Here is a 13,329-nt window from a genome sequence, read left to right on the forward strand (position 1 = left end):
AGGCAACTGTCTGTGTGGAGTTTGCACATTCTCCCTGTGTCTGCATGAGTCTCTTCCAGGTTCACCGGTTTTCTTCCACGATCCAAAGATGTGCAGGTTAGGCGAATTGGCCATGATAAATTGCCCGTAGTGTTCAGGGATGCGTAGGCTAGGTGGATTAGTCATGGGAAATATAGAGTGATAGGAGAGGGGAATGGGTCTGAGTGGGTTACTCTTCAGAGGATTGGTGTAAACCTAATGGGCCAAATGACCTGTTCCCACACTGTAGGGATTCTATTCTATTCTATTCTACTTACAGCTAACTGCAGTCATCCTACATATTTGCTCCTCAATTTTCCATTGACTACAGGTTAGGCCTATTGTACAATCCCAATAAAACAATCGTCTGCTTCGCTTTTTCACAGTTCCACCCATATGGTTTCACTGGACGATCCCTCAGGAATAAGTACTGCCATGATGTTTACCCTTATCAAAAACACTGCTCACCATAAACAAGGGACACATTTTTAAATTGAAAGGCAGGAGGTTTAGTGGGGATCTGAGGAATAACCTTTTGTACCAAAGGGTGGAGGGTCTGGAATGCACTGCCTGTAAAGAGGGGGATGGGTGGTAGCTGGGGAGCAAAAGGATTTGGGCAGGCATTTGTAGTTTCAGAATTTTCAAGGTTATATGTGTTGTGTGGGAAATTGGGATATTGTTGACTTTGTGGAACTTTGGTGGTACTGACTCGATAGGTCAAAGGACCTTTCTGCTCTGTATAATTTAATAATACTCTTCATCACAATGAATCCAATTTCATTATCAAAACCAATTGGCAATGGTGGCTTTGCATAAATGCAGTTGCACCTAACAGAAAGATGAAATCTGCTTTCTGAGCTGAAATTTGTTGCTAAAGTGAAATACCAGCACAATCTGACACAGCAGACATAGCCAGTTTTCACTTCTCAGTTTTTTTCTGCTTTAAAAAGCAAAGATATAGTTTGCCATGCCAGTCTTCATGTCGAGCAGCATTGACAAACACTGCAAAGTCAAACTGGGTGAATCATCTTGGAGTTATGCCAATCCTTGGTCAGTCAATTGTAATCCCCTCACACACGTTACTGCTTACTGGTGAGTGATTTCGGATTTGGGCAAATAATTCCGTGAATACTTAAAGGAAAAGGAAAAAGTGGGAAATGGCTCTGAAAGATTTTAGAAAGATTGTAATTGTTGGAAGTTGATTTCCTTGTGTCCAATAGGTTTCATGATCATTCATTACAACCTATGTACAAATTCACTTTCTTACAGCTGTTTGCTTTCATTGGTTTTGGGAATCCTCAGAATGACTGGCCAGTCTGAAAGTTTTTTCTCAAATTCCTTCTGAATGTCCAGTCCTTCAGCATAAACATGTACCCCATTTTATCAATGCTTTGACTAAGGGAACAATTACTTCCTAAACCCACTGTCCATGCGCCTCATAATCTTACATACCTCCTTTAAGTTCCCCCTCAACTATCCCTGCTGCAAAGAAAACAACCTGAGCTGAAATGCTCCATCCCTGGCAACATCTTGGTGAATCTCCTCTGCACCCTCTCCTGTGTAATCACATCCTTCCCACAGTAGGGAGACGGGTACTACACAGCCATGGTGTCACAAAGTCCTGTGCAGCTCCAACATCACCACTCTTCCCCCTCTCCCCACCCCCGTTTCCCCCGCCCCGATCTTATAATCTGCATTGTTTATCGATGCCTATCAGGTAGTCCATCGGGTCTATGTGATGGACAAATTAGATTTCCAATCTCTGCTCCCTTACATATAATTTCTTTAGGCACTTGCTGGAAACTCAATTCTACTTTCCTGTCCACTCTCCGTAGCCCTTCAACCCATATGCTATTAAAATCTGTCCGCCTCTTCCTTAAATTTAACTTCCAACATTTTCCCATCTTGCTGCACCTTAACACAAACTGAAATGAATTGAGTTAGTGATGTTAGTTGAGGTGTGCAATATCCCCCACAGACAGGTGCAGCAGATTGGGAAGTAATGTTTAAGAAAAAGTTAGACTGATGTCTGAGGACAGGGATGTCAAGAAGGGGTTTGGTGAATTATAAAGTCAATGACAGAACCAACTTTCATTGCACTGTTGAAATGAAAGGGCTTGCTTGTCTATTACAGTATAATAGATGCCAAACTAATTGAGAATCTTTTTCCTTTCTAAATCACATCCCTGAGTAATGGGAATCTAGTATTTATTGTTGGTTTTAGGAGGTTTGCAATCACAGTAACCTAGCAAAGGCAGTTCAACATTTCTGCTTTGGGAAGAAGTCTATGACTATGTTGTACACAACATAAAAGTTCTGTTCGTCATTGTATAAAACTAATATATGTGTTCTGTAATAATTACTTATATTGTCGACTTTATATTAGTAATTGTTGATGTAATACATAAGCTATACTATATATCGTTAATAATTGTATTCTATATGCGTTTGGTACTATATTGCATATTGTTATAGAACATAGAACATAGAACATAGAAAAATACAACGCAGTACAGGCCCTTCGGCCCTCGATGTTGCGCCGACCAAATCCTACCTAACCTACACTAGCCCAATAACTTCCATATGTCTATCCAATGCCTGCTTAAATGACCATAAAGAGGGAGAGTTCACCACTGCTACTGGCAGGGCATTCCATGAACTCACAACCCGCTGCGTAAAGAATCTACCCCTAACATCTGTCCTATACCTACCACCCCTTAATTTAAAGCTGTGTCCCCTAGTAACAGCTGACTCCATTAGCGGTAAAAGGTTCTCAGTGTCTACCCTATCTAAACCCCTAATCATCTTATACACCTCTATCAAATCTCCTCTAAACCTTCTTTTCTCCGATGAGAACAGGCCCAAGTGCCTCAGCCTTTCCTCATATGATCTTCCTACCATGCCAGGCAACATCCTGGTAAACCTCCTCTGCACCCGTTCCAGTGCCTCCACATCCTTCCTATAGTATGGCGACCAAAACTGCACACAATACTCCAGATGAGGCCGCACCAGAGTCTTATACAACTGCAACATGACCTCAGGACTCCGGAACTCAATTCCTCTACCAATAAAGCCCAGTACACCATATGCCTTCCTCACAGCACTATTTACCTGGGTGGCAACTTTCAGAGATCTATGTACATGGACACCAAGATCCCTCTGCTCATCCACACTACCAAGTAGCCTACCATTAGCCCAGTAATCCATCTTCTTGTTACTCCTACCAAAGTGAATGACTTCACACTTAGCTACATTGAATTCCATCTGCCACCTTTCTGCCCAGCTCTGCAACCAAACTATATCCCGCTGTAACCTGCCACATCCTTCTTCACTGTCCACAACTCCACCGACCTTTGTGTCATCCGCAAACTTGCTCACCCAGCTTCCAAGCCCCTCCTCTAGATCATTTATAAAGATGACAAACAGCAACGGTCCCAAAACAGATCCCTGTGGTACACCGCTAGTAACTGCACTCCAAGATGAACCTAGTCCATCAACTACTACCCTCTGTCTCCTTCCAGCCAGACAATTCCTAATCCAAACCTCTAATGCACCCTCAATGCCATACCTCCGTAGTTTTTGCATTAGCCTACCATGGGGTACCTTATCGAACGCTTTGCTAAAATCCATATACACCACATCTACTGCTTTACCCTCATCCACCTCCTTAGTCACCTTCTCAAAGAACTCAATAAGGTTTGTGAGGCACGACCTGCCCTTCACAAAACCATGCTGACTATCCTTGATCACATTATTCCTATCCAGATGTTCATAAATCTTATCCCTTACAATTCTCTCTAAGACTTTGCCCACAACAGAAGTGAGACTCACTGGCCTATAGTTACTCGGGCTGTCCCTACTCCCCTTCTTGAACAAGGGCACCACATTCGCTATCCTCCAGTCTTCTGGTACTATTCCCGTTGACAATGACGACATAAAAATCAAGGCCAATGGCTCTGCTATCTCCTCCCCAGCTTCCCAGAGGATCCTAGGATAAGTGCCATCAGGCCCAGGAGACTTATCTATTTTCATCCTTTCCAGTATTCCCAAAACCTCCTCCCTACATACTTCAAGGCCATCCATTCTAATCACTTGTGACTCAATATTCACACCGGCAACAGAGTCCCGTTCCTGAGTGAATACTGACGAAAAGTATTGATTTAGTGTCTCTCCAATCTCCTCCGCCTCCACGCACAACTTCCCACTACTATCCTTGACTGGACCAATACCTACCCTAGTCATCCTTTTATTCCTGACATACCTATAGAAAGCCTTTGGGTTTTCCCTAATATCATATGTAATTTACATATATTATAATATTTGTTATATCATATTAATCATTATATAATAATTATTATCCTAAATACTGAAATTTACTCTCTAATGTTATTCACTGCATTTTATTACAATAATAATTTTATAATTATTATCATGAATAATACAGTGGTAAGTTATGAGATATTTAATTGTGTTTAAGAGCAAATATAATGGATTTTGCAATATGTAATAAAACTATGATAATATTATGGTTATTGCTGTGTTATTTCATCTTCTTTTGAGAATATTACAGTATTTAAGCACATTAGGTGAAATTTTATTTTGCAAATGCTAAACAGAAGTCTGACGTTGTTTCAATTTCTCTTTCAGTATTTCTGGCTATACAGCAGACAGCTCTTTCCCAGGGTTGGTATCTAATTTATTCAAGAACATAGAACATGGAATTGAACAGCACAGTACAGGCCCTTTGGCCCTCAATGTTGTATTGAACTTTTATCCTACTCCAAGATCAAACTAACCTACATGCCCTTCCATTTTACTATCGTTCATGCGCCTACCCAAGAGTTGCTTAAATGCCCCTAATGTGTCTGATTCTACTACCATTGGTGGCAGTGCATTTCATGCCCCCACCACTCTCAACTCTGACACCTCCCTTAAACAATCTCTCAATCACCTTAAAATTATGCAGGTAAAAACAATGACTGCAGATGCTGGAAACCAGATGATGAAGGGCATTTGCCCAAAATGTCGATTTCGCTGCTCCGTGGATGCTACCTGAACTCCTGTGCTCTTCCAGCACCACTAATCCAGAATTAAAATTATACTCCCTTGTGATAGCCATTTCTGCTCTGGGGAAAAGACTATTCACTCTACCCATACCTCTTATTATCTTGTACACCTCCAACAAGTCACCTCTTACCATTCTTTGCTCCAATGAGAAAAGCTTTAGCTCCTTCAGTCTTTCTGCATAAGACATGCCCTCCAATCCAGGCAGCATCCTGAGAAATCTCTTCTGCACCCTGTCTAAAGCTTCCACATCCTTCCTATAATGAGGTGACCAGAACTGAACACAATATTCCAAGTGTGGTGCAACCAGGGTTTTCCCAGCACCACACTCTCGACTCCAATCGCCAGCACCTGCAGTCCTCACTTTCTTCTACATCGTTACAATTTATTGTTTACGACAATAGACTATATAACAGTTGATGGAATTGTCTTGGAGTGAGCAATGATTAATGATGACGAAAAAACGACTGTCAATGATGTTCTGTTATTTTCTGTATATCAACATAAAACACGTGGGTGTCAGTAACAGAAAAGTGAATGGGCAATAAAGGGAAATCAAATCAGAGCATGATTTGGAAAGGTCTGTTCTCATTCTCAGTAGAAGTAATGGATCCACTCTGTTCTCTCAGGATCGGATGTGAGATTGGTCAATTCAGACGATCGTTGCTCTGGAAGAGTGGAAATCTTTCACGATGGAAGCTGGGGCACGGTTTGTGATGATGGCTGGGATTTGACGGATGGCACTGTTCTTTGCAAGGAGCTGCAATGTGGACCCGTCCTGTCGGTGCACGGTAGTGCTCGGTTTGGAGAAGGTACTGGAAATATTTGGATGGATGATGTTTCCTGCGAGGGGACGGAGTCCCATCTCCAGTCTTGCTCCTTCCCTGGTTGGGGAACCCACAACTGTGGTCATGGTGAGGATGCAGGTGTAATCTGTTACCCAGGTAAGACCCAGCTGTATAACTGAATGGACATCTTCTGTACAATACAGGTCCCCGAAAAGGATCAAAAATCAGAGTGAAGATACACAAAAGTAAAAAAAAGTTGTGTCCTTCTACTTAACTGAAGTAAAGTTTGACGCAAATTACGAAAAGAAATCATTTCTCTGTATCTACCTGAGTCCTGGGGGTTTGTGTTTGGGGTTGTCCCTGCCCATGTTCTGTCCCTATCCTGAATGTGTTTGATGGGGTCAGTGTTGAGCACGCATAACACTATCGTGTCTGAGTTGTCTCTATCCTGGAAATAGGAGATGAGGGTTGTGTAAAGGTAACTTTAGCGCCATGCTGCCCCGGTTCTGGGAGAGTTTAATGGGAGTCCTTCCATTTAGTTTATAAATATTGAGGTAGCATTTCTCTGTATCGAATCTCATGTTGTGCATGACGTCAGAGTGTCTGATGGTTTTCTGTGACATGACAGTTTCACTGTAAAGTTAAAAGTGGAAATGTTCTTTTCACTCCTTCTAAACCCATGTTGTCCCTGTCCTGGGAGGCTTTGATGAGGACAGTGTAAAGAAAGTATCTAACTGCATGCTTTCCTGGGCTGGGAGGGTAAGATGAGGAAAGTGGAGAGGGAGGTTTACACTGTATCTCACCCTAAGCTGTCCTGGCCTGGGAGTGTTTGATGGGGACAGTATAGAAAGAGCTTTGCTCTGTATCTGTCAGATTAGTTCGTGATTCAAACAGTAAACGGAGCTTTACTCGGAAAATACAAATCAATCAGAAAGGAAAACAAAAGCTCGGTGTTGATTCCTGACTGGGGTCAATGTGCAAGGTTGGGTGGATGTTGGTTTTCCCACACACAGTCACATACCCATTGTGGGTTCACTTCATTCACACAGGCTGAGATCGAAGAAAAAGTCTCTCTTTCTCACATCATCAATCATTCGCTCTCTCAAGTGAAAGAACAGAAACTGGGATTGTGTTGCTCATAAGTTTTACCTGTACATCATTATAACAGTTAAAAACATAAAGTGTCCACACATTGACTAAGTTGCCAACGAGTGAGCAACGATTAATGATGGAAATTACGAAACGTCAATGGTGTTCTGCCCTATACATCTGCATGAAATGTATCTGTGTTACCCACAGAATCAGGAAACAACAACGGGCAATCAAAAAGGAATGATTTGGAAAGGCCCGTTCTCATTCTCAGTAGAAGTAATGGATCCACTCTGTTCTCTCAGGATCGGATGTGAGATTGGTCAATTCAGACGATCGTTGCTCTGGAAGAGTGGAAATCTTTCACGTTGGAAGCTGGGGCACGGTTTGTGATGATGGCTGGGATTTGACAGATGGCACTGTTCTTTGCAAGGAGCTGCAATGTGGACCCGCCCTGTCGGTGCATGGCAGTGCTCGGTTTGGAGAAGGTACTGGAAATATTTCGATGGATGATGTTTCCTGCGAGGGGACGGAGTCCCATCTCCGGTCTTGCTCCTTCCCTGGTTGGGGAACCCACAACTGTGGTCATGGTGAGGATGCAGGTGTAATCTGTCATCCAGGTAAGACCCAGCTGTATAACTGAATGGACATCTTCTGTACAATACAGGTCCCCGAAAAGGATCAAAAATCAGAGTGAAGATACACAAAAGTAAAAAAAGTTGTGTCCTTCTACTTAACTGAAGTAAAGTTTGACGCAAATTACGTAAAGAAATCATTTCTCTGTATCTACCTGAGTCCTGGGGGTTTGTGTTTGGGGTTGTCCCTGCCCTTGTTCTGTACCTATCCTGAATGTGTTTGATGGGGTCAGTGTTGAGCACGCATAACACTGTATCGTGTCTGAGTTGTCTCTATCCTGGAAATAGGAGATGAGGGTTGTGTAAAGGTAACTTTAGCGCCATGCTGCCCCGGTTCTGGGAGAGTTTAATGGGAGTCCTTCCATTTAGTTTATAAATATTGAGGTAGCATTTCTCTGTATCGAATCTCATGTTGTGCATGACGTCAGAGTGTCTGATGGTTTTCTGTGACATGACAGTTTCACTGTAAAGTTAAAAGTGGAAATGTTCTTTTCACTCCTTCTAAACCCATGTTGTCCCTGTCCTGGGAGGCTTTGATGAGGACAGTGTAAAGAAAGTATCTAACTGCATGCTTTCCTGGGCTGGGAGGGTAAGATGAGGAAAGTGGAGAGGGAGGTTTATACTGTATATCACCCTAAGCTGTCCAGGCCTGGGAGTGTTTGATGGGGACAGTATAGAAAGAGCTTTGCTCTGTATCTGCCAGATTAGTTCGTGATTCAAACAGTAAACGGAGCTTTACTCGGAAAATACAAATCAATCAGAAAGGAAAACAAAAGCTCGGTGTTGATTCCTGACTGGGGTCAATGTGCAAGGTTGGGTGGATGTTGGTTTTCCCACACACAGTCACATACCCATTGTGGGTTCACTTCATTCACACAGGCTGAGATCGAAGAAAAAGTCTCTCTTTCTCACATCATCAATCATTCGCTCTCTCTAGTGAAAGAACAGAAACTAGGATTGTGTTGCTCATAGGTTTTACCTGTACATCATTATAACAGTTAAACACAAAAAGTATCCACACATTGACTAAGTTGCCAACGAGTGAGCAACGATTAATGATGGAAATTACGAAAAGTCAATGGTGTTCTGCCCTATACATCTGCATGAAATGTATCTGTGTCACCCACAGAATCAGGAAACAACAACGGGCAATCAAAAAGGAATGATTTGGAAAGGCCCGTTCTCATTCTCAGTAGAAGTAATGGATCCACTCTGTTCTCTCAGGATCGTATGTGAGATTGAACAATTCAGACGATCGTTGCTCTGGAAGAGTGGAAATCTTTCACGATGGAAGTTGGGGCACGGTTTGTGATGATGGCTGGGATTTGACAGATGGCACTGTTCTTTGCAAGGAGCTGCAATGTGGAGCCGTCCTGTCGGTGCACGGTAGTGCTCGGTTTGGAGAAGGTATTGGAAATATTTGGATGGATGATGTTTCCTGCGAGGGGACGGAGTCCCATCTCCAGTCTTGCTCCTTCTCTGGTTGGGGAACCCACAACTGTAGTCATGGTGAGGATGCAGGTGTAATCTGTCATCCAGGTAAGACCCAGCTGTATAACTGAATGGACATCTTCTGTACAATACAGGTCCCCGAAAAGGATCAAAAATCAGAGTGAAGATACACAAAAGTAAAAAAAGTTGTGTCCTTCTACTTAACTGAAGTAATATTTGACGCAAATTACGTAAAGAAATCATTTCTCTGTATCTACCTGAGTCCTGGGGGTTTGTGTTTAGGGTTGTCCCTGCCCACGTTCTATCCCTATCCTGAGTGTGTTTGATGGGGTCAGTGTTGAGCACGCATAACACTGTATCGTGTCTGAGTTGTCTCTATCCTGGAAATAGGAGATGAGGGTTGTGTAAAGGTAACTTTAGGCCATGCTGCCCCGGCTCTGGGAGAGTTTAATGGGAGTCCTTACATTTAGTTTATAAATATTGAGGTAGCATTTCTCTGTATCGAATCTCATGTTGTGCATGAAGTCAGAGTGTCTGATGGTTTTCTGTGACATGACAGTTTCACTGTAAAGTTAAAAATGGAAATGTTCTTTTCACTCCTTCTAAACCCATGTTGTCCCTGTCCTGGGAGGCTTTGATGAGGACAGTGTAAAGAAAGTATCTAACTGCATGCTTTCCTGGGCTGGGAGGGTAAGATGAGGAAAGTGGAGAGGGAGGTTTACACTGTATCTCACCCTAAGCTGTCCTGGCCTGGGAGTGTTTGATGGGGACAGTATAGAAAGAGCTTTGCTCTGTATCTGTCAGATTAGTTCGTGATTCAAACAGTAAACGGAGCTTTACTCGGAAAATACAAATCAATCAGAAAGGAAAACAAAAGCTCGGTGTTGATTCCTGACTGGGGTCAATGTGCAAGGTTGGGTGGATGTTGGTTTTCCCACACACAGTCACATACCCATTGTGGGTTCACTTCATTCACACAGGCTGAGATCGAAGAAAAAGTCTCTCTTTCTCACATCATCAATCATTCGCTCTCTCTAGTGAAAGAACAGAAACTGGGATTGTGTTGCTCATAAGTTTTACCTGTACATCATTATAACAGTTAAAAACATAAAGTGTCCACACATTGACTAAGTTGCCAACGTGTGAGCAACGATTAATGATGGAAATTACGAAAAGTCAATGGTGTTCTGCCCTATACATCTGCATGAAATGTATCTGTGTTACCCACAGAATCAGGAAACAACAACGGGCAATCAAAAAGGAATGATTTGGAAAGGCCCGTTCTCATTCTCAGTAGAAGTAATGGATCCACTCTGTTCTCTCAGGATCGGATGTGAGATTGGTCAATTCAGACGATCGTTGCTCTGGAAGAGTGGAAATCTTTCACGATGGAAGTTGGGGCACGGTTTGTGATGATGGCTGGGATTTGACAGATGGCACTGTTCTTTGCAAGGAGCTGCAATGTGGAGCCGTCCTGTCGGTGCACGGTAGTGCTCGGTTTGGAGAAGGTACTGGAAATATTTGGATGGATGATGTTTCCTGCGAGGGGACGGAGTCCCATCTCCAGTCTTGCTCCTTCCCTGGTTGGGGAACCCACAACTGTGGTCATGGTGAGGATGCAGGTGTAATCTGCCACCCAGGTAAGACCCAGCTGTATAACTGAATGGACATCTTCTGTACAATACAGGTCCCCGAAAAGGATCAAAAATCAGAGTGAAGATACACAAAAGTAAAAAAAGTTGTGTCCTTCTACTTAACTGAAGTAATGTTTGACGCAAATTACGTAAAGAAATCATTTCTCTGTATCTACCCGAGTCCTGGGGGTTTGTGTTTGGGGTTGCCCCTGCCCACGTTCTATCCCTATCCTGAGTGTGTTTGATGGGGTTAGTGTTGAGCACGCATAACACTGTATCGTGTCTGAGTTGTCTCTATCCTGGAAATAGGAGATGAGGGTTGTGTAAAGGTAACTTTAGCGCCATGCTGCCCCGGTTCTGGGAGAGTTTAATGGGAGTCCTTCCATTTAGTTTATAAATATTGAGGTAGCATTTCTCTGTATCGAATCTCATGTTGTGCATGACGTCAGAGTGTCTGATGGTTTTCTGTGACATGACAGTTTTACTGTAAAGTTAAAAGTGGAAATGTTCTTTTCACTCCTTCTAAACCCATGTTGTCCCTGTCCTGGGAGGCTTTGATGAGGACAGTGTAATGAAAGTATCTGACTGCATGCTTTCCTGGGCTGGGAGGGTAAGATGAGGAAAGTGGAGAGGGAGGTTTACACTGTATCTCACCCTAAGCTGTCCTGGCCTGGGAGTGTTTGTTGGGGACAGTATAGAAAGAGCTTTGCTCTGTATCTGTCAGATTAGTTCGTGATTCAAACAGTAAACGGAGCTTTACTCGGAAAATACAAATCAATCAGAAAGGAAAACAAAAGCTCGGTGTTGATTCCTGACTGGGGTCAATGTGCAAGGTTGGGTGGATGTTGGTTTTCCCACACACAGTCACATACCCATTGTGGTTTCACTTCATTCACACAGGCTGAGATCGAAGAAAAAGTCTCTCTTTCTCACATCATCAATCATTCGCTCTCTCTAGTGAAAGAACAGAAACTGGGATTGTGTTGCTCATAAGTTTTACCTGTACATCATTATAACAGTTAAAAACATAAAGTGTCCACACATTGACGAAGTTGCCAACGAGTGAGCAACGATTAATGATGGAAATTACGAAAAGTCAATGGTGTTCTGCCCTATACATCTGCATGAAATGTATCTGTGTCACCCACAGAATCAGGAAACAACAACGTGCAATCAAAAAGGAATGATTTGGAAAGGCCCGTTCTCATTCTCAGTAGAAGTAATGGATCCACTCTGTTCTCTCAGGATCGGATGTGAGGTTGGTCAATTCAGACGATCGTTGCTCTGGAAGAGTGGAAATCTTTCACGATGGAAGCTGGGGCACGGTTTGTGATGATGGCTGGGATTTGACGGATGGCACTGTTCTTTGCAAGGAGCTGCAATGTGGAGCCGTCCTGTCGGTGCATGGTAGTGCTCGGTTTGGAGGAGGTACTGGAAATATTTGGATGGATGATGTTTCCTGCGAGGGGACGGAGTCCCATCTCCAGTCTTGCTCCTTCCCTGGTTGGGGAATCCACAACTGTGGTCATGGTGAGGATGCAGGTGTAATCTGTCATCCAGGTAAGACCCAGCTGTATAACTGAATGGACATCTTCTGTACAATACAGGTCCCCGAAAAGGATCAAAAATCAGAGTGAAGATACACAAAAGTAAAGAAAGTTGTGTCCTTCTACTTAACTGAAGTAAAGTTTGACGCAAATTACGTAAAGAAATCATTTCTCTGTATCTGCCCGAGTCCTGGGGGTTTGTGTTTGGGGTTGTCCCTGCCCATGTTCTGTCCCTATCCTGAGTGTGTTTGATGGGGTCAGTGTTGAGCACGCATAACACTGTATCGTGTCTGAGTTGTCTCTATCCTGGAAATAGGAGATGAGGGTTGTGTAAAGGTAACTTTAGCGCCATGCTGCCCCGGTTCTGGGAGAGTTTAATGGGAGTCCTTACATTTAGTTTATAAATATTGAGGTAGCATTTCTCTGTATCGAATCTCATGTTGTGCATGAAGTCAGAGTGTCTGATGGTTTTCTGTGACATGACAGTTTCACTGTAAAGTTAAAAATGGAAATGTTCTTTTCACTCCTTCTAAACCCATGTTGTCCCTGTCCTGGGAGGCTTTGATGAGGACAGTGTAAAGAAAGTATCTAACTGCATGCTTTCCTGGGCTGGGAGGGTAAGATGAGGAAAGTGGAGAGGGAGGTTTACACTGTATCTCACCCTAAGCTGTCCTGGCCTGGGAGTGTTTGATGGGGACAGTATAGAAAGAGCTTTGCTCTGTATCTGTCAGATTAGTTCGTGATTCAAACAGTAAACGGAGCTTTACTCGGAAAATACAAATCAATCAGAAAGGAAAACAAAAGCTCGGTGTTGATTCCTGACTGGGGTCAATGTGCAAGGTTGGGTGGATGTTGGTTTTCCCACACACAGTCACATACCCATTGTGGGTTCACTTCATTCACACAGGCTGAGATCGAAGAAAAAGTCTCTCTTTCTCACATCATCAATCATTCGCTCTCTCTAGTGAAAGAACAGAAACTGGGATTGTGTTGCTCATAAGTTTTACCTGTACATCATTATAACAGTTAAAAACATAAAGTGTCCACACATTGACTAAGTTGCCAACGTGTGAGCAACGATTAATGATGGAAATTACGAAAA

General features: G+C 43.0%; 1 protein-coding gene across 1 annotated transcript in view; it reads left to right on the forward strand.

The window, feature by feature from the left end:
- The window catches only part of LOC132833891 (deleted in malignant brain tumors 1 protein-like), a 40,300-nt gene that overhangs the window by 17,136 nt on the left and 9,835 nt on the right, over nt 1-13,329 (forward strand). The window contains 4 exon segments of the mRNA XM_060852550.1: nt 5,712-6,062; nt 7,265-7,579; nt 10,372-10,686; nt 11,926-12,240. Coding sequence (XP_060708533.1) covers nt 5,712-6,062; nt 7,265-7,579; nt 10,372-10,686; nt 11,926-12,240 — 1,296 coding nt within the window.

Source organism: Hemiscyllium ocellatum, chromosome 38 (genome assembly GCF_020745735.1).
Source record: "Hemiscyllium ocellatum isolate sHemOce1 chromosome 38, sHemOce1.pat.X.cur, whole genome shotgun sequence".
NCBI lineage: Eukaryota > Metazoa > Chordata > Chondrichthyes > Orectolobiformes > Hemiscylliidae > Hemiscyllium > Hemiscyllium ocellatum.